Source organism: Melitaea cinxia, chromosome 17 (assembly GCF_905220565.1).
Source record: "Melitaea cinxia chromosome 17, ilMelCinx1.1, whole genome shotgun sequence".
Taxonomy (NCBI): domain Eukaryota; kingdom Metazoa; phylum Arthropoda; class Insecta; order Lepidoptera; family Nymphalidae; genus Melitaea; species Melitaea cinxia.
The window spans coordinates 10,523,945-10,545,728 of NC_059410.1; the positions used below are offsets into that span (position 1 = coordinate 10,523,945).

The 21,784-nt window shown below is 31.2% G+C and overlaps 1 protein-coding gene across 1 annotated transcript in view; it reads right to left on the reverse strand.

Moving 5' to 3' along the window:
- The window catches only part of LOC123661635 (potassium/sodium hyperpolarization-activated cyclic nucleotide-gated channel 2), a 56,515-nt gene extending 41,060 nt beyond the window's left edge, over positions 1 to 15,455 (reverse strand). Inside the window, exon 1 of the mRNA XM_045596588.1 lies at positions 15,179 to 15,455. Within this exon, the coding sequence (XP_045452544.1) occupies positions 15,179 to 15,444 (266 nt within the window). The 5' untranslated portion in view covers positions 15,445 to 15,455. The remainder of the gene's footprint in view (positions 1 to 15,178) is intronic.
- Positions 15,456 to 21,784: the final 6,329 nt, after the last annotated feature.

Genomic DNA, 21,784 nt, shown 5'->3' on the forward strand with positions numbered 1-21,784 from the left:
TAACAATATTGTATCTTAATTAAATAAATATTCGTTTAGATATTTTAGGTAATCTTTTATGATGAAAGCATTTACTAAAATATTTCAAGCTAATTACAAGATGACCTTTCCTAGTGATAAGCACACTTAAAAGGGAGATTGTCTTATCAATATTTGAGTGGTATTCCGTCGGCATCTAAAATTTGCTTACGGTACCGCAGTATCGGACGACACCGACGAGTTCTTCACAGATATGTCTTAGAGTGAAAACCTTGTCTCTAGCAAAACTGATCTGCACGACTTCACTCACTTATTTTCGATACATGAGAGAATAATCGACGTTTATTGTTTTTGGTCCCTGCCTATTAGTTATGGCATGGCATTTTTGGTCTATTCCATTTTTGTATGGTTAGGCTTCGTTACATTATAATTATGTATTATTATAATTGTTTAAATCATTTCTGAGATAGACATATTTAGACAACCAAACAACAAGAGTTGTTAGCAAAGAAAAAAGGCCTAATACATCGTAGGAAAAGATTTCAAAGCAAATGTGTGTGTACGGCTAACCTGATCGACCAATTATTTATTAGAGCAATAGTTATTTTCTACGCCAATTATCCACAGCTTTTTTTTTGAAATCTCATTTGTAAAGTTATTCTCCTTAAATCTATACAAAAAATTGGAGTGTCTGTGTATAATATTAAAATAAGCGCTTTGGTACATATACTAAAATAACATTTTTTATAATTTTTGTCTGGCTGTCAGTCTGTTTGTTCCGGCTAATCTCTGAAACGGCTGGACCGATTATACTTTTATTTCAATTTTTTTCTTTTTTTATAACTCTGCGAACTGAACAATAACTATTTTGTTAACCGACTTCCAAAAAAGGAGGAGGTTCTCAATTCGACTGTATTTTTTTTTTAATGTATGTTACATCAGAACTTTTGACTGGGTGGAGCGATTTCGACAAATTTTCTTTTAATCGAAAGGTGGTGTGTGCCAATTGGTCCCATTTAAATTTATTTGAGATCTAACAACTACTTTTTGAGCTATATCTAATAATGCGTTTTTACTTGACGCTTTTTTCGTCGACCTACGTTGTATTATACCGCATAACTTTCTACTGGATGTACCGATTTTGATAATTCTTATTTTGTTGGAAAGGAGATATCTCAAGTTTAATACCATGATAAGAAAACTAGGATCTGATGATGGGATCCCAGAGAAATTGATGGAAATTCTTGAAAATCCGCAATAACTTTTTACTGGATGTACCGATTTTAATAATTTTTAATTTAATTGAAAGCTGATGTTTGTCATGTGGTCACATATAAATTTTATTGAGATCTGATAACTACTTTTTGAGTAATCTTTGATAACGCGCAGTTACTTAACTATTTTTTCGTCGATCTACGCTGTATTACTCGTCGATGTAATTGAAGTCGGTTTTTTTTTCGTTTGCGAGCAAACACAATTATTTAATTCCACGCGGACGAAGTCGCGGACACAGCTTGTAATTAATAAAGCTATATAATAACTTAAGTTATATGAATAGATTTGAAAATGATACTTTAAATACTTTTTTTATATTTGAAGATTACAATTAAAAATATGAAAATAACATTTGTAAAATATAAGTTTAAAAGTATTTTTATTGGTCTAGACAAGCAACATCAGAAACTCTAATTTTCTTAAAATCAATCACGGAATGTAATTTGTGATTATAAAGCTGGATATGAGAATATCACAAGAATAGCTTTGCTTCTTGTAAAGATTATCGCTTCAGTACACATTGTCAATAAGCTGGGTACATAAGGTATTTAATTAAAACTTTCTGTCTTGTCTATTGCGAAGTTTGGATGGACAATACGTTTATGAAATTAGTACACAAGCGTTTACGATGTTCCCGGACCATTGCTTTTTTTTCGCACGATTTATTTAGTAGAATCGTTGAAAGAGTTAATTACGATTATATAAATACTTGTCCTCGATAGGAGAGAGACTTTCTTACCTTTTATCTTTGTCTAAAATGCATAAAAACATAAATTACTAAGCATTTCTATAGTGTATATGCATGATATTTGGTCATAACAAACATTTCCATTCTATTAATACAAGAGAATACTTATACAATACTTACGTTTGAATGTAGAACAGGCGTACATATTATATTACTTTTTTCTCCTGAGCTTGCTGAACAAAGTAGGTCTCGTAAAAGTAATCTCATGTAACCTATTCCGAAGTTCAAGGAAAAATAATTGTATTTAATTTTAAGAAAGCTATAACGTTTATTTTTGTTTAAATTATATTCGTATAGATAATGTCATGGCCTTTCAAGTGTCCGTAAGTACTCTGGATGGTATAGAGGCTGTAATTTCGACCACAACCAATAAATCTTTTGTGTCTTCTCTATTCCACGCCACGTGACATTGTCGAAATCAACCACGCTTTTTAACCGACAACCAAAAAAGGTGCGTGTCATTTGGTCCCATTTAAATTTGTTTGAGATCTAACAAATACTTTTCGAGTTATATCTAATAATGCGTTTTTACTTGATTTTTTTTTCGTCGACCTATTGTATCGACCGTTGTATTATACCACATAAATTTATACTGGGTGTACCGATTTTGATGATTTTTAATTTAATCGAAAGCTGGTGTTTATAATGTGGTCACATTTAAATTCCATCGAGATCTGCTAACAACTTTTTGAGTAATCTTTGATAAAGCGTATTTACTTGACTATTTTTTCGTCTATCTAAGTTGTATTACTTGTCGATGTAATTGAAGTCGGTTTTTTTTCGTTTGCGAGCAAACAAAATTATTTGACAGCTATGGAAGCCATCAATATAATTTTATTAATTCAATCGTTCAGACAAAAAATAATGTATTCAGTTTATCCGAAAAGTCGATATGTTTCAATATTTTAGAAGTTTAACAAATGTAATCATATACAAGTAAAATATTGAAAGAGATTCTGTTTTTAAATTAAAAGAAAGAACGAATAATGCTAAAAATAATAATTAGAGCGACTTGTCCATGATGATGTGTTGCATCCGACTCTACACATAATATTGCAGCGCGATTGCGACGGACACTTGAGTTCACCTAACGAGCTCCAGCAGAGAACTTACCTAGACTTCTGTTTTTATAGACTACGTCGGGGCGACGAAGGTCATGTCTTCTACAATTATGACATTATTGTCAACGCCAAGAGCTTCTGTTTGAATTTTGGACTAATTAATATTGAGCTATTCGTAGTTATTTATATAACATATAATATTAAGTCTGTATATTATGTCGCAGATACTGCTAATCCAATGTATATACGGGTAAATTTTGTTCCATTAAATATATAACCATGTATTCCTATATCTTAAGATTATATACAACGTATTATAAAATTGACGTCTTTCCTTTAACTGCAAAATCAGAATCGATATTATAATCTAAATATGCAACTTATTTGCCCTAGTGGTTTAATAAAAATAATAAAATTAATTTTAAAAAATATCGTGTGTACGTTAGTGTTGTATCAATGACTGAATCACCTGAGTTTTATAGTTGTCGGTTATTTATAGATAATATTCCAGTCTTCTCAAAATTTTGTTTTCAAAATGATGGATTTTAAAGTGACGTAGTAACGAGGTGTACTTACTATTACATCATTTTTTACGTATAATTTCGGCTTTGGTATGCCTCTATGTTTAAGTTTAATACCACATTTTATATAAGCCCATTTATTAAGTTTTTGTTACATTTCAATAATTTAATATAAACCTAAAAAATTCATTTTTTATAATTCTGATATTTCTTATATTTTTACACGGTGTTTTGGTGTTTTGTGTTAATTTCTTCAATAGAAAATTTGAAAAATGTATATAAATCGAGTTACGCAATTTAAAACAGTGTTACGTTTTCGACATTAAATATTTTGTTAAGTTTAGTCCCGTTGAAGACAATTGTTATGAATAAAATATGCGGAGAGCAGGCCAAGTAAGCCAGATGAAGGTTGGGAGAATCTCAAGCGTTGTTTTAACGTTTCATTACGTAAAACTTTCATTGCTTTAATACTTAAATCAAAAAATTATAATCACTTTAACTATTGAAAGCTTTTTGTTTGATATACCATTGTAAAAATGATAAATAATTTATAAAAAAAAAATTCTTAAAATAGTAGAGTTCACAATTACAGTTATTCAAAATACGGTTTTTGAGATATACGTATTATTCTAATTTATTAATTTTGCACCTGAAGTACCGTCAAACTTTTTCTTTTATCTTATTTATGTCAGACAAGAATGATATCAGTACAAGCTATTTGTCTATCTGCTCGTCATTCCTTTAATAAGCATGGTACATTCATTCATGTGCGATTACTTCATTTTGTAGCCTAATCACTAGCTTTAGTGGTATAAATTAGACCCTAGCAATTCGTTTCTGTCTTCGCTTGGGATAAATTACTTCACTGAGTGTAATTGTCAAGTGATAAAAGACCTTGTAAGAGCTAAGATATATTTCACATTGTTTAGTTGATCACAGTCCGTTTATTTTTGCTACTGTTTGTCACAGATGTGGTTGTATAAAAGGTCACAAAATATGAAGCCAAGGTCGTATTTTATGAGTAAATCGGTATTATACATATAATTATTTATGTTAATATTGTTTGTAATATGGTCAATAACCTTCTGAGATAAACAAAGAATGTACCTTCTGAACGTGAAATTCATTTTGTATTTCCTGAGATAAGCGTAAAACATAATAAATTTGATTAAATTACAAGTAAGTTTTATTACACATCAATTTTACTATGTCCACATGGTAGTTTTTTGTATTTATATATATTCTTATAAATAAAATTCTTGTGTCACAATGCTAGTTATGATACTCCTCCGAAACGGCTGGACCGATTTTTAATGAAATTTTGTGTGCATATCGCGTAGGTCTGAGAATCGGCCAACATTTATTTTTCACACCCCGAAGTTATAAGGGTGGAGGATTAAGGGAGTTTATAACAAACATGGCAAAAAACCTTTGCAGGGTCAGCTAGTATATATATTGAGAGTAAAAGATAAAATTTTTAACTTTTTATAGTAAGCACATTAATTACTTTTGGTATTTGTTCTTTAATTATTAGAATATTCTATATATATATAATAGATTCTGGTGTCCTGAAACACAGGTCTCGAGCCTATCTTAGGCACCAGTCTCCCACAATATTAGGGCTCATGTTATTATGTACCTATCTAATGTCCTGTTAGCAATATTGTGGTGAGAAAATAAATAAATCTTATTATTATTAGAATCTCAAAATAAATACAAACTTTATAATGTCAGACACAGGAAGGGATTAAATACGAGAAATAATTGTGTTTGCAGGCAAACGAAGAAAAACTGACTTAAATTATATCGACAAGTAATACAACGTAGGTAGACGAAAAAATAGTCCAGTAAATATGAATTATCTAAGATTACTCCAAAAGTTGTAATCAGATCTCGATGAAATTTAAATATGACCACATGATAAACATCGGCATTCGATTAAATTAAAAATTATCAAAATCGGTACACCCAGTAAAAAGTTATGCGGATTTTCGAGAGTTTCCTTCGATTTCCCTGGGATCCCATCATCAGATCCTGGTTTCCTTATCATGGTACCAAACTAGGGATATCTACTTTTCAACAAAAAAAGAATTATCAAATCGGTTCATAAACGACGGAGTCATCCCCGAACATGTATATATATACATATACGGTCGAATTGAGTAGCCTCCTCCTTTTTTTGAAGTCGGTTAAAAATATTACATTGACCTAACTAAAATAAGTTTACACCACGAAATATAATAAAACGTTTCAATCAATTATAAGGTATAATACGAAATTCTGTGTAAAAGGTGAAAGTTATTAATAAAATTATAAGCCTGTGTGTTTAAAATTCTCCATTTTAGAAACTTTAAACATGTGCTTTTAAAGTTCTTTTTGACTCGTAAAACGAGAACTTTTAAACAACACCGACTACGAGTTCTCTTAGAAAAGCAACTTTATTTCAAAAATTCTTTCATTTAAAATGGTAATATATTAGTTTTAAACCATACGTGCGTTTTTTTTTTAATTTTTAAATAATTAAAATGAATAAACCCTGTAAAAGAAAAATGATTTGAGGTTTAACTTTTACTGTACAATTTTTGAAAATTAATATTTCTAATTTTTAATACCCGCTTAAAAAAAAGAGAACCTACATTATATTACTATATATTATAAGCTATAACATTCTTAAAGTTTTTTCTTTATGTAACCAACACCAGAAGCATTCCAAGGGCGTTCCGACCCCGATCTCTGGTCACCTTACTCACCAACAGGAACACATTACACAACACTGCTTGAAAACAGTGTTATTTAGCTGTGATCTTCTGTAAGGTCGAGGTACTACCCCAGTCGGGCTACTGCATATTTTGAGCAGGAAATTTCCTGCTGCGCTCTACCTCTGTTAAAATGTCTTCTTCGTTGAAAAAAAGTAATAACAGCCTATTTATGTTACTGAAGATTTTCTATTTGATATTGATAATCTCATTAATACTCCTTAAAGTTTGTATCTCTAATTGACGATTAGAAAACAATCTAATTATTATAATTTTCACACTGTCCCATAGAATAATATACAGTACCGTTGTACTTACAGCTGGTGCGCCTCAAAAGACACGTGGCTTATTAGTGAAACAATAGCACATTGGAGGGACGTAACAATTATCATTATATATAATTTATCGCTGTCGTTGCTAAGGCTTAAATGATAAATATCTGTCACAAATGTTTATTAGTAGCGTTACTAAAATTTACCTTTACGGTAGAAAGTATATGATGTGATTAGAGAAGATGTCTGATAAATTTATAAAGTGCAGTTCAAATGAATCGCTAAAATGTTTGTAAACGAATAGCCTTTAAATGACTGCATCAAATTGAATTATTCTTTTTTTTTGTGTCCATTCTTTAACATGACAAGATTTGTATAAAAGAATATTAAAAAAAAAAAACGATATATTCCAGAAAAAAAATACCCACAATTTTATGAGTTTTGTCGAGTATTTTTGTATTGCTAATTTATTCTTAGAAATCAAATGACTACGACGTGTGTATTAATATTATGAGTATGTGAATCAGGATTTTGAGGCCTTTGCGGCAACATTATCAATTCCTAATAAAAAACCTGTATTTAATCGTTTTCTAAAATATCAGAACCTATTCAACCACTTATTTATTACCACTTTCATGAAATCTTTTAAAAATACACAATACGAAGAATAAACGAGCATTACGTTCATCAAAGCTATTGTGATGTATTAATGGAACAATAGCGCCGCAACTCGAGCGAACTACGAGAGTATAATACTGGTTGTTATATATCGTCGATCCGGTTTGATGCTGGATTAGAAGTAAACTAGTTAAAACTGTTACCTGCTTATTAATTTGTACGGAAATATTAGTTCCGGAATACAGATTATGTCTTTTATACGTACCCGTGTAATTATTTTTATGAGTTTTACGATAACTATTACTAAATATCGATTAGTCTGTTAATATAATTGGACGTATAAAAATAATAAGTTGAACAGAGTTCCGATTATAACTTTCACGTTTTCCTCCAGTATCTTTTAGGAGAAATATTTAAAAATTCATTACAAAAACTATTTATTTTACTTGTAAAAATGTAAAAAAAAAATTAAGAAGTACGACTCAGTGTTTAAATATGATTATTACGCACTTTAAAATAGTATATTTTACTTTTGTTATATTAACTTCTGCTTAAAAAAAACATTAATAGTATTTTTATTTACATCGATTATAACCTTTAGATACACAATAAATGTCATTGAAAATGTCGATCATAGTGAAAATAGTTGTAACTATTTTATAGTTAAAGATCAAATTAATAATAGTCACCATGAGAACATACCCATGATACCTGTTCATCGTCATGTTATCAACCACATATTCATTGCGAAAGGAATTTCGTACTAGACAGATTACGAAAATTTAAAAAAAATATATATTTATGCTTTCATTAGTTTATAATTATTATAATTAGTTACATTTTGAGTCCGGTAGAATCAATCCATACATCAATTACTTTTGAAAATACAACCATAGATAGTAAAACTTGGTACAAGTGCGCATAAATTTTAACCGACTTCAAAAAGGAGGAGGTTTTACCTCAGAACTTTTGACGACCACACCGCATAACTTTTTACCGGGTGTGCCGATTTTGATGATTCTCGTTTTAATCGAAAGCAGATGCTAGTCTTGTAGTTCAATTTAAATCTGATTGAAATCAGATGTTTACTTTTTGAATAATCTTTGATAACGAATATTTACTTGACTATTAATTCGTCTACCTTCGTTGTATTACTTGTCGATATAATTGAAGTGGTTTTTTTCGTTTATGAGCAAACACAATTATCGCTGCTCGATTTCAATGGGAGGGTAATTTTTATGGTTTATGATGCATAAAGACCTCTTGGACGATAGGAAATCCCATTTGACGTACAGTAGTTATCCAATATAATAAATACAGCGTGTATCTGCGACTTAATAGTAGGGTGTCTTGATTGAATGAAGATACAACCGGTTGAGCCTCGGAACATTTCCTGTCATGTCAAAGGTCCAGACTCTCAGTCCAGACAGTCACTAATGCTAAGTATGAACGCCAGTTGCATCTGGTTAATCTCGGTATTGGTAACACTTCCTCATTCGATCTCAGTCATAAAGAGTTTACATTTGACGATGCGCTGGCGCAACGGTCACGGCACTGATTAGTGACTTTTGCGCTGGCGGTTGCAGGTTCGATCCCCGCACATGGCAAACATTTGTATTGGCCATGTAGATGTTTGCCGTAGTCTGGGTGTTCGTGCATCCTTGTAGCTCTCGCCATCGTGCATCGGAGAGCACGTTAAGCCGTCGGTCCCGGTTGTTATCATGTACACCTGATAGCGATCGTTACTCATAGTAGGGAATATATCCACCAATTCACGCGCATTGGAGCAGCGTGGTGGATTAAGCTCTGATCTTTCTCCTACATGGGGAAAGAGGCCTATTTCCAGCAGTGGGACATTACAAGCTCAAGCGTTATTGAACGGATGAAATCAATATAACAAAGCATTTTAAATTTCATTTACGAGTCAATATAAGCCTTCATTAACATTATCAAAAGCATATCGTTTCGACTGTTCATCGATATTGTTTAACGACACAGAAAATACGGACATTGAGCATGAAATCTGAAATCCGTGTCTGTTTTCAACAGCTAAAATTGATTAAAAAGTGCATTATAACGTATTACACGCCCGAACTCCCCCGTACATTCATCTTCTTTATAACGTATGCCGGCCGGTGATATTTTATAGCCTGTTTTACTACTACTATAATTATACTTCAATGGTGGTGACAAGCGTACTTGATAGTAAGCGTATACAGAAATACAACACTTCTTACGCGCAATATTATTTATTATTATATTTATTCTATATTTTTTTAATATTTAGGCTCCTATTGGGCTGCTCCAAATTTTAGCGTGTGTTGATAATAGATAACAACAATTTATTGGAATTGGTGAAGTAGTTTTAAAGTCAATTATTATACTAAGCATCGATAGCGAATATCTTTTTTTTTGTTATAAATATGGTATCGTGAATAATTAAATACACATTGTTTACTTTTCCTTATTTCAACTAATATACTGACCTATTTTATAATTTTTTATTTAATTATTTTTTTTTAATTCTTGGATATAATGCAATTAATTAAATTAATTGAGTTATAATTAAAAAAATACTATAAAGGTTATTGTTTATTAAGAGAATACCTAACAAAACAAATTATAAATAATCCATATCCTATTATTATCTGAAAATAATTACAAAATACTCGAAGTAGAATCAAGGGTAAAAATAAATGGTTTAACTAGGAAATGCAAAAGTAATTTATCGATGAAGTTTCCTATTGCGAACAATTTAAATGTTATATGAATAAATACGATCTGATAACTTCGAATAAAATATTTACACTTCACCTTTTATGTTTTTCATTTTGCATCTGTCGTATATGACAAGCTGTATAAATGTATAAATCATTTTGAATACAAGCATTTATAAACGTACAAATCTTGTCACAATGTTAGTTATAATAGTCCTCAAAAATGGCTGGACCGATTTTTGTGAAATTTTGTGTGCATATCGGGTAGGTCTGAGAATCGGCCAACATTTATTTTTCGTACTCCGAAGTTATAAGGGGGTAGGGATTAAGAACATATATGGCATGGTTAATAACATATATGGCAAAACAACGTTTGCGGGGTCAGTTAGTTTATAGTATATATATTATTTTCAAATATTCTATCTTTTTTATATAAAACGCTATATACTCATAAAAAAGTTAAATACATACTTCGAACTGGGAATCTGATATAATAAATACGTATATAATACAACGTAGGTAGACGAAAAAATAGTCAAGTAAATAGGCATTATCAAAGATTACTCCATAAGTGACATGATAAACATCGGCTTTCGATTGAATTAAAAATCATCAAAATCGGTACACCCAGTAAAAAGTTATGCGGATTTTCGAGGGTTTTCCTCGATTTCTCTGGTATCCCATTATCAGATCCTGGTTTCCTTATCATGGTACCATACTTAGGATATCTCCTTTTCAACAAAAAATAATTATCAAAATCGGTTCATAAACGACGAAGTTATCCCCGAACATACATTAAAAAAAAACGGTCGAATTGAGTATCCTTCTCATTTTTTGAAGTCGGTTAATAAAGCGTCACGTAATGAAAAATCTTTTATTTCATTGTTCATGACTGTAAATTTTTTTTTCCGCTGTTACAACTCTATCTACGCATTTAAGTTATATAAGTAAATGATTGACATTTATGATTTAACTTTTTCTTTAATAGGTACCTTACGTATATATTTCTCTGAAAGATATATTTCTTCGGATGTTAGGTGAGGTTAGTTTTTCTGAGATAAGATGTACAAACATTATTCACTTTAAATTAAAATGAAATGGGAGGAATAGGTGCAGTCAGTTATTACGTAAATAGCTAAAGTTGCTTTACCGACAGCCCTCTTTCTACATTCATTTTCACTCGACCCATGACTTTATAATTTTGGAGATATACTACATTAGTTCTTATGTAATGATGATGATGATGATGATGTAAATACTCAAACGACGGTGTGTCTAATCCAAAATAAACCAAAAGATATATCCAAAAAAATGCTGTCCAATGTCACTATTCGCGCGACGCGGACGAAGTCGTGGGAAGAGCTAGTGTGAAATAACTTGCGTACTTAATGTCATTAATTTGGTAGCCTTTTATCTAATCTAGTGTTGAAATAGTTGAACGCTGAGAAAAACGAATTTTATACGGATGTAATCATAATAAATATGCATTTTTAACTAATGGCAGTCAATGACCGTTGAAAAACGGAAGTAAACGGAATGAAATCGCCAATGATTGTCGCGTATTTAAATTATATCATTAAAGACTAAGTGAAAGGAGTTTGGAATTATGCATTTTTTGCTTGATACTGTGATTGAAAGCTGTAACATTATTAAATGACTGATTAAAATGTTATCATATCATTTAATATGCTCCCCTTGTTTGAAAAAAATAACCTCACAATTACACCAGATAAATTATATATAATTTCATATCAATCATTATTATTGCCTTTGTTTTTGTAAATTAATTAATTATTAAAATTATATATGTATAAACAATGTCAATATGATTGACGGACGGTAAATTTTTTGTTCAATTTCAAATCAACTCACGTATAAATACTTTTTTTGTAATTTTGTAAAGTTATAAATATTATACTTAATTAATACGAATTATTCGCATGGGTATAGCTAGTTAATTTTAATAGCATATAATTATAATGTTATCTGAATATAGTAATTAGCTAAATTGGTTTAGTAATGAAAAAACAATTAAATATGATATTAATATTAAATTTAAATTTTACTGTCACAGTTAAATGTATTGATTGTAGATATTCGATAAATATCTTACGAATTCATTATTAATAGTTCAAATATTTCAAATAAGCTGCCACGGCGATTTTTTAACCAACAATAATATATGAACACAAAAAAAAGAACTATGTAGTAGTGGTGTTTTGGGAAAATATTCGTTTACATACATTTCGGGAATTCATTTTTATATATACAGAAGGTTTACAATTAGTCCCCAAACTAGTGTATACAAGTCTTCATATACTTACGTAAGTATTGATCAATTTAATAACGAAACAAATTGTAGCAATTAGATGGGAACAACGTCAGTACCGTCGGTTGAATTGCGTTCTTAAATAAGTTGATTTTACAATAATATTCCTAGAAGTTACATAATTACATATTGCACTATATCTGCTACATTACATCAAAAGCGATAAGAATGTAATGACTGGTTTGTTACAACACATTCATAATAAACCACATTAAATTATTACTAATAAGACTTTTTTGTTTTAATTTCATTCTAATATTAACCAAGTAGGTTTCTTTGCAATAATCACAAGACAAACCACGTATTTTATAAGGAACTTTATATGAATTAATTCCAAATACAAGTCAAGTAACCTAATAAATAATTAACATTGAAAATGATTCACGTTTACAATAAAAATAAAACGACCTAGTTGTGTAAATCAGAATAATTGATTTTACAAGTGAAATTCGTCTGCGAAGAATATTAAGAATAATGGATATTATAATATTTTTTTATTATTATTATATCATCGTCATCATTACAGCCTATACAGTCCACTGCTGGACATAGGCCTCCACAAGTTTACGCCAAAAATAACGTGAACTCATGTGTTTTGCCCATAATCACCACGCTGGGCAGGCTTTGTCGCACCGAAGACGCTGCTGCCCGTCTTCGGCCTGTGTATTTAAAAGCCAGCAGTTGGATGGTTATCCCGCCACCGGTCGGCTTTTTAAGTTCCAAGGTGGTAGCGGAACTGTGTTATCCCTTAGTCGCCTCTTACGACACCCACGGGAAGAGAGGGGGTGGCTATATTCTTTAGTACTAAATTATTATATAATTTATTTATCGTTGTATTATATGTATATTATATGTATGTATATGTATTATATAATTTATTTTAATTTTAAATACTAACAACAAATTCAAATGAATATACCGTTATGCAAAGATTTTGCTGAGCTTATGAATATTTATACATAGAAGAAAAAATACATTTTCCTCGTACAAGATCAGTGTGATAGTTAGTTTAAAAATAATAATAAGAAGTATTAATTTTTCAAGGTCATTATGTGTAAATAAGCAATATTATCTCACTAACAATTAAATAGCAAACACTCAAAAAATAAAAGGTATAAATTACAATTAGGTAATTAATTAACTGTAATTAATTTTCAATGTTAAAAACTTAGGATATCCTGAACCTTTTAGAAGGTTAACCTTGCCACAGATAGTTAAGAGAAACTAGGATTGATGTTTTGCCATAAACAAGTTTGCAATCACGGTATCGATCCAGCATCTGTAACTAATCGTGATAGCGAGTTAGCGGACCGGAAGCTGTCACCTCGGCAGATAAACGATCACTGGGACATAATGTTTATGTACTATTTATATTTACTTCGCGGTTTCACCCACGTCGATATTCATGATGACAGCATGACGTTTCTATATCCATTTCTTTTTTTTTGGCTGATACTTTCGAGTAAAACTTTCTTGCAAAAAATTTTGAAATTGGACCTTTTAACAGATGTCGTGTCCTATCGTGTCCTTCTATGTTTGTGTAGTTTTGACAGACAAAGGTAAATATAATAAATAGATAAGCTATTTTTGCTTCATCTTTATCAGCGACTTCCTATCTTTTAAGAATTTTGGTATTGTCAGTAGAAGGGTAGGCTATTGCGTCATTTTTGATTTCTAGTTATAAGTTCTATATATAATATATTCTATATATTATCTATATATTAATTTTCTATATTATTTATATTTATTCTTTATATTATTATAGTTCTATATATTTTATATATTATCTATATATTGATTCAGTTTTATGGCAATAAGCTTAGTAGTGTTTGTATGAAAGAGCATCAAACATCCATATTTCAGTGTATTTTATTCGTGGATAGAATTTTTTGTTAAGCTTAATTATATATTTTTAAGTATAATACTATAGTCTAACTTGTTCAAAAGAATTTACGTATAAATAGACGAACGAGGGCCTGCTTCGTTTGTGCCATAAATAAATGAAAAACGTGAGATAAACCACATTTTTCATAAAAATGAAATAGGCATAACGTTTTTTTTAAATTAATAAAAATACGTAGATAAAGCCTTTATAAGAAAATTAACTATGAAAGTGGTACTTAATAAGATTTGAGTTTTTATAAGTCTTTCGGGTAAAATCGCAATGAACAAATTGAAAAGAGGCAGTTTTAAATGTTTAACATTTTATTCGCGGAAATACTCGCAGAAAATTTTTCACTAATCTTATTCGGCCTTGGTTTTGTGAAGGTATTTAGGAAAATAATGAATTTTTTGAATTGCAAGAGATCTTAAATATTTCTTGGAGTGCATTTTAAAAATCGAATCTGTATCTTTCTTAGCATCGCAGTAGGGCTTTATTCTACTGTGAAATCTGACTAAGAGTAATGGCATCCCGCATAATCTGTCTCAATCTCATGCTCAAATTCTTGGGCATTATTGCTTTGTCATTTATGACATTTAGGAATTGATAGCATTCACTCGTATTTCCGTCCGCTTGAATTAGTGTATATGAACTTGTTTTATAGAGTAACTAAAGTAGAAACGTCTTATTTATTTACCCCCGTTTCCTTAAAAAGGTATTTGCGGAACTTTTATTTGAGGAGTTTACGACCACTGACGCTGAAAGTGCAGCGAACATTGATGCAATTCTAACTTTTATTGCTTGCGTTAATACTTCGAAATTGTGACATTTTACGTGAAAGAAAACTATGGCAACATTGTGGTGGGATCTTAAACTGTGTACCATTAAAAAATTGCCATAAAAATGTTATTTTTTTAGAATATCATAAGTTTTTATTTAAACATATTTCAGTTGATCAAACATGAAATAAAGTTTATTGTATATGTTTGTGTTATGTTTAAGGAATTTGAATTAACTTACCTAAAACTACTACATGGATGGATGACCCAATGTCCTGCCGCCTTCTGCCTGATGCGCTCCTTCATTAGAGCCTTTTTTGAACCGAAGAGCTTCATGGCTAATTTGTTGTCGGTGGGCTGGAAGAGGGCCTGCAGCTGGTTGCGCAGGAAACCCTGCTTGGCGTCGGGGGCCGGGGGCGCTGGCTCCACGGGTGTGCCGTACAGGGACACATCGTCCAAACCACCGAAGTGGACCTTGCCGGTGCCGCTGCCCTGCTTCAGCGACATATCGGCGTCGCCTGAAACATGATATACATAGTCAAATTTCTTTTTGCAGCTTTATATAGAGTACAAAGACACCAACATTTACTAAATACCATTAATATAAAAGCGCAATTTAATATTATTAAATTAGCTAATGTTAATTTAATGATACATTTTTGTTAATAGCAGGCTCTAAAAAACAGGTTATGATGTACAATACGCACTGATATAAATTATTAAATCAAATTACATGAATTAATACACAATAATTAAGACTGACGGTAAAGTTGTAGACCTAAGGCAAGCAAGACGAGAAAGTTAGTAATAACTAGCCGCATGTATCAGCTAACCGCATGTGTCAGTAATAGGCAAGTAGCGACGTAAGAGACAAATGAAAGTTCGAGAGTGGCCGATATTTACTGTTCTTGCTAATTTTACAATCATTTGTCTTTTACTTTTCCCTTTTAATACGTAATAGTTCATTGTGAAGCTTTAAAGCTGAAAAATATAGTCATCTTCAACTTCGAGTCATATGCATTTCAGTTTATGCGTAATAGAACTATAAACATTTTTATGGCGAAATATTGTTAAGAGAGTCTTGAGTTATTGTTGTAAATAAATAATTGCCGTGTGATTAGTCATACGGTTATTGTTTTCCTGCACGTTTAAAAACTTAAATACACAGAATTTTCCGCCGATTATTTTTCTTATATATATAATTGGACCGTTTAGATAAAGCGAATGTATTAAGGTAATTATAATTACTCACAAGCGTCACTTGCAATAATATAGAATGTACACAAAGAAACCATTAACCTTATAGTTAAAACTAAACAGATAGGCGCACTGAGGGTCGTTCAGTATTAATTTGCTAATCATAAAGCCTAAAATACCTTCGAATTTAAATTACTTGATAAAATTAGAATGAACGCTATAATTTTATCAAGCATCTAAATTTCTCGCATCACTAAACGCTAGTCTTTATGTACTTAGTTTCTGCATCAAAAAGGCAATATGCAGTAGTGTAGCTTCAATACACATAACTGAGCGTTATCAGCCTCTATCGAAATTGAATTCAACGTTAGTCCCAACAATACATAGTTGAACTGTACCTAGGGCTACCAGCAGCTGTCCGAATTTCCCTAGATTTGTCCTAGTTTGAAGAGGCTTCTGAGAATTTTTTAAAACATATTTAAGTAAAACGCCGCTAATATTTGTGTCAAAGAAAATTTAATTAAATTAATAAAATATATAATCTAAGTAACTCAATGTATGTAATGTAGTCAAGTAGTAATCACGATAAATATTATTTAAAACAACGTAGGTAGAAATATAAAATTAATCAGAAATATTTTTGTGATCTTGATTCTTTTCTTTAAAAACAGTTTTGAGACCTAAATGAAGCTTTTATTGGAAGCTTAATTTTAGCTTTTGAAATCCAGATAGTGGCAGCCCTGCTTAATCGAAGTCCGACTAGCACCGTACTACAATAGTGCTCGAGGAGCGGCTATCAAGGCAAATGGTTATTGTTCTTTCGTATGTATGCGCTTGCACAGTGTTTAACACAAAACGTTTCCTGTTTATATCGTTTTACCTGTCGATCGATATACAATAACTCCCTTGTTCCGGATACAAGATTATATTGTTATCTTAATGCTAACTAAATAGTAAATAATATACTTTTAAATGCTTATATGTAAATAGAGTTGTTAATATACTTAATCTTAAAAATGTGATTTCATCTAAAAGTAACGAAACTTTGGAGTTTGTATGTTTATTTGAAAATCATTCTGTAACCTAATTTTAGAGTTTATCAATATTAAGTTTAAGAAGTTTTAAGTGTTATGATTATTAATATGGAAAAAATCAATATAAACTATTAAATTGTAGAAAGTGTAACCGGGAATGTCACCTAGTAAGCAATAAAAAAAATGTTGTAGCTTAAGTTTCATGATTCATTGAGAAGCATATATTATACAATAAGCAGTGAGTAGGTAATTATGTAATTTCGAGACATTAAGGACATTTGAATCTTAAAACGCAATTATAATGCTTAGCTACTTGTGTTTATTTTGTTGATGGATTCATTTCCTTATTCGCAAAAATTCTGTATAATTAACATTATATATCCGCGACTATAAAATTGTAAAATAAAATAATCTATACATTATAATACGTTAAAATTCAAAAGCTTTAAACATGTTAAATGTTCTAAATATGAATACCATTTGAACTTGTGTCAGTCTCGATCGCAACATCGTGAATGTGACCACTTACAGCTGATAAAACAGACGATTAAACAATGAGCCAATGGCACTTCATTGATTTAAGTGGCGACAACACTGAAACACGAGATCGCCAATCAAGCGTCTCGATGCGATATACCATCTTAATAGCAGAATTGCTACAAGTTCAAAAGTATACATTACCTTTATGAACTTACGTACTAGTTACTGGTAAATATCTAAAAATTTGTAAATCTAGACAAAAATATCTCTTCTATTTTAAGTCTACGGACACGTGTTTCATAAGTGTTACAGTAAAATAACCGTTTTGTTTAACGCAGAGAAATACACGTGTTCTTCTAAATCGAATTTGATTTTGAAAACATTTATTCCTTTTGTGCAAAATCGGTCGCCCGGTGATCTCAAAAAGGATTATATTGAAAGTGTCAGATGGTACAGTCCGGATATTAATTTAGACAAATGCTGTACTGTAATTAAAACTCCTATAAAGGACAATTTGGTCGAACGCAAATGGAACTCTTGGGATGTAATTTAGTAATTTATTCGAATATTTTTACGTAGGTAATTACAAATAATTATTTTTTCAAGAAATTTATTGATTTTTGTGTATACATAAACTCGGTAACTCTCGATTTAGCTAAATGTAATGTTCCCTATGTATAGTACAATTATTGTCACAATGCATTATTTTTCGGCCTTGAAATCGACAGTAATGTAGTTTAATCGTGATGATGTCACGAAATTCTGCCACGCGATTTTAAATGTAAAAAATTATTTTAATGAATCACATTTTAGTAATCGGACTACCAATTATTATCAAAATATGTATATATATATTTTTAGAAATAAGTACTTTTCATTCTGTATTATGTACACATCGTACTACACTCGCGTGCAACTGAATCGACTCAAGCCGTATATTGGTATATAAGTTTGATTTTTCGGAAAATGGCTTATCCGATTTTTGTAAAAGTTTTTTTATTCGAAAGACATATATATTTTTTTCTAAAAAATAGCAATTTTCAAATAAACAATGACAAAACTTTGTAAATAAATACGGTCAAACATGAGCGTTACAGAAATTACTCGTTGCGGTACCCACGAGTTGCGAGACTAAATGATGTATAAAAGCTCACGTGACCCATATTTCTTATTAGTCACTCGTCAGATGTTGGCAGGTACAAATCTCCTTAAGCTCCCAGTATTTTAATCGCGATCCAATGGACACTACCTCAGAAGCAGCGGCCCAAGTTGTAGCTTTGTTGCAAGCGGGCCATAACCAACGGCAAGTCGCTCGTGAACTTAACATAAGCCAATAAGCTATTTCACAAGTATACAGAAGGTTTCAAGAGACTGGTGGCTTCGTTCGGAGATCACAAACCAATAGACTCCGGAACACATCTGAGACAGACGACCGCTTTATTGCCTCAACTTCGTTGAGAAATCATCATCTCATGGGCGTTGATGTGCAACAGGGGCTCAGTAGGGTTCGAGGAGTGGCTGTTAGTCAGTGAACAGTTAGAAGACGCCTGAAGAAAGCCAATTTAACTCCTAAACAGTCAGCCAGAGGCCCGAAACTGACCGCAGCTCACCGTCAAGCCTGACTTCAATTTGCTCGTGAACACCTCAATTGGACTATTGAGCAATGGAGCTCCATTCTGTTCACTGAAGAGAGCAGAATGTGTCTCCATGGGTACGACAGAAGAGACCGAGTATACAGGCGTCCAGGAGATCGGTTCTCGTAATGCTGTTTCGCTGTAACAGTATCATATAGCGGTGGTTCAGTCATGATGTGGGCTGGAATATCATACGAAGGGAAGACCGAGCTTGTTTTCGTGCCTGATGGTGGTCGGAGTGGTGGTCTAACAGCTCAAAAGTACGTGAAAATCATTCTCCTCGATCATGTTGTACCTTATGCAGGGTACATAGGAGAAGATTTTCTATTGATGCATGATAATGCTCGGTGCCATACAGCAAGTGTTACTCGCCAGTTTCTTCAAGAGGTGCAAATTGAGACGATGATGTGGCCAGCCCTCACTCCTGATCTGAATTGCATTGAGCATTTATGGGACGAGCTCAAACGGAGGGTGCGAGCTAGAGATACGGCTCCATCGAGCATCGTCGAGCTCAAAACTGCGCTAGAGGAAGAATGGAATACGATACCTCAAGATTTTATCAAAAAATTGATAAAATCAATGAAAAATCGCATGCAAGCCGTTATAAAAGCTAGGGGAGGCAATACAAAGCATTGAAAATTTAAATTTTCTTTACTTTTATCAAAAACATTTTTTTTATTCATTATGTTGTTGTTTTCATTTTTCTTCATTTTTATGCACTTCTGTCAAATTAAATTTTATCAATAAATACTCAACCGATTTTTATCATTAGGATAGCATTTTTTTAAGAGAAAAGATTAGGCTTTCAAACAATAAAAAAAACAAGAAAATCGGATAAGCCATTTTCCTAAAAATCGAACTTTTATACCAATATAGGGCTTGAGTCGATTCAGTTGCACGCGAGTGTATTTTTTGTTTTGTAAACTTATTATAATTATTTTGATAAGAAGTAGCTCTTAATTAACTCCATATCTACATAATGAGGATTTTGCGAAATGAATCTCAGTAAGAAGACGCAGAAATTAAAATTCCAATGTTATCGTCTTGCACAGTTTTCTTGATTTCTTGGTTATTTTCCGTCATTCGATACGATTGGTAAGTTAACCGTATGAATTATAAGAAAAATAAATATATAGCAAAAACTGATGTCAATAGTTTGGCATGCGATAATTTTAATTTTAATTTAAAATCCCTACAAAATATTTAGTTTTGTATATTTTCGATATATGAAAACCTTTTGATCTAAAAAGACATCATTTTTAAATGTAATCGCTTTACACAAGAGAAGATTTAACACTAATAGGGTAAAACCAGGATAGATGCTCCATTTTTTGAAAAAGCATCTTAATTTTGGAGAATTTCAGTGGAACATATAATATAGTAATGGATAGACCAGTATCGAGTCCAATTATAAATATACGTAAATACATATAAAATAAAAGAAAATACTATAAATAATATAAAAATATAGTTCACTTACTACATTTGTACACATATATACCTAAAAAACATACACATGTGTATACATATATACCTAAAAAATTGTGCAACATTCCATTATGATAGGGATAGATTCCCTTGTATTTTTTAAGTAAATTAAAACAAAAGAACTACTATTTACACATAGATGCACTCTTAAAGAACCAGTATATTAAACTAACATTTTTTTATGAGCAATCATCCTATTGCGGCATCTATTCTAGTTTTACCCTATATTATTTATCCTCCAAGAACTTCTACGTAGTAGTAGTAGTAGTAGAACTTCTACGTACATAGGTACTTACCCTTCGGCATTTTCGATGGATTTCTTAATTTAGATTTTCCTTTTAATGAAGCCGTTTTGATTAGTTTTATTTACATATAGGTTAGATTTTTGTAGCCGACATGCAATCCCGATTTCACAAACAAAAAACACAGACGTAACACAAGGGATTAGATTTTTATACACACAATTACACACTGCAATTTATTACTTTTAAATGACTATATTTTGACTATGAGATGTGGCTTAAGTTTTGGCTAAAACAGAAATGATATTTTTATAATATTAATGTCATTTATATATCCATTGTTTAATTGGTTGATGTTATCGACTTAAGTTAGGTATTGCATTTGTTGTTTTATTCACAATGTCATAATATATTGATAATATTAATTTGTAAATATAGTTTTCCATAGCAAAGATCTCACGTTATTGAGCTGAGGTAAATTTACTGGGATCTAATATTTATAGCTTTTTATTATTTATGATATCTTTTATACATAATAAGTATTAATATCCTTACATTCTGTTAAAATTATTTAAAGAATGTTATTTTCATAGCATATAGTCAGTATTTTGCTTCAATTTCAATATTAGTTTTGTGGGCATGAGTCTGTTTTAAAAAGTTCACTTGCTTTTTACTACCTCAGTTAGAATCGTTACCATGCGAAGCTTCAAACAAAAAGCTATAAGGAATAAATTTTATTCCAAAGTACCAAAAGTCTTAACGGTAGGTAGTA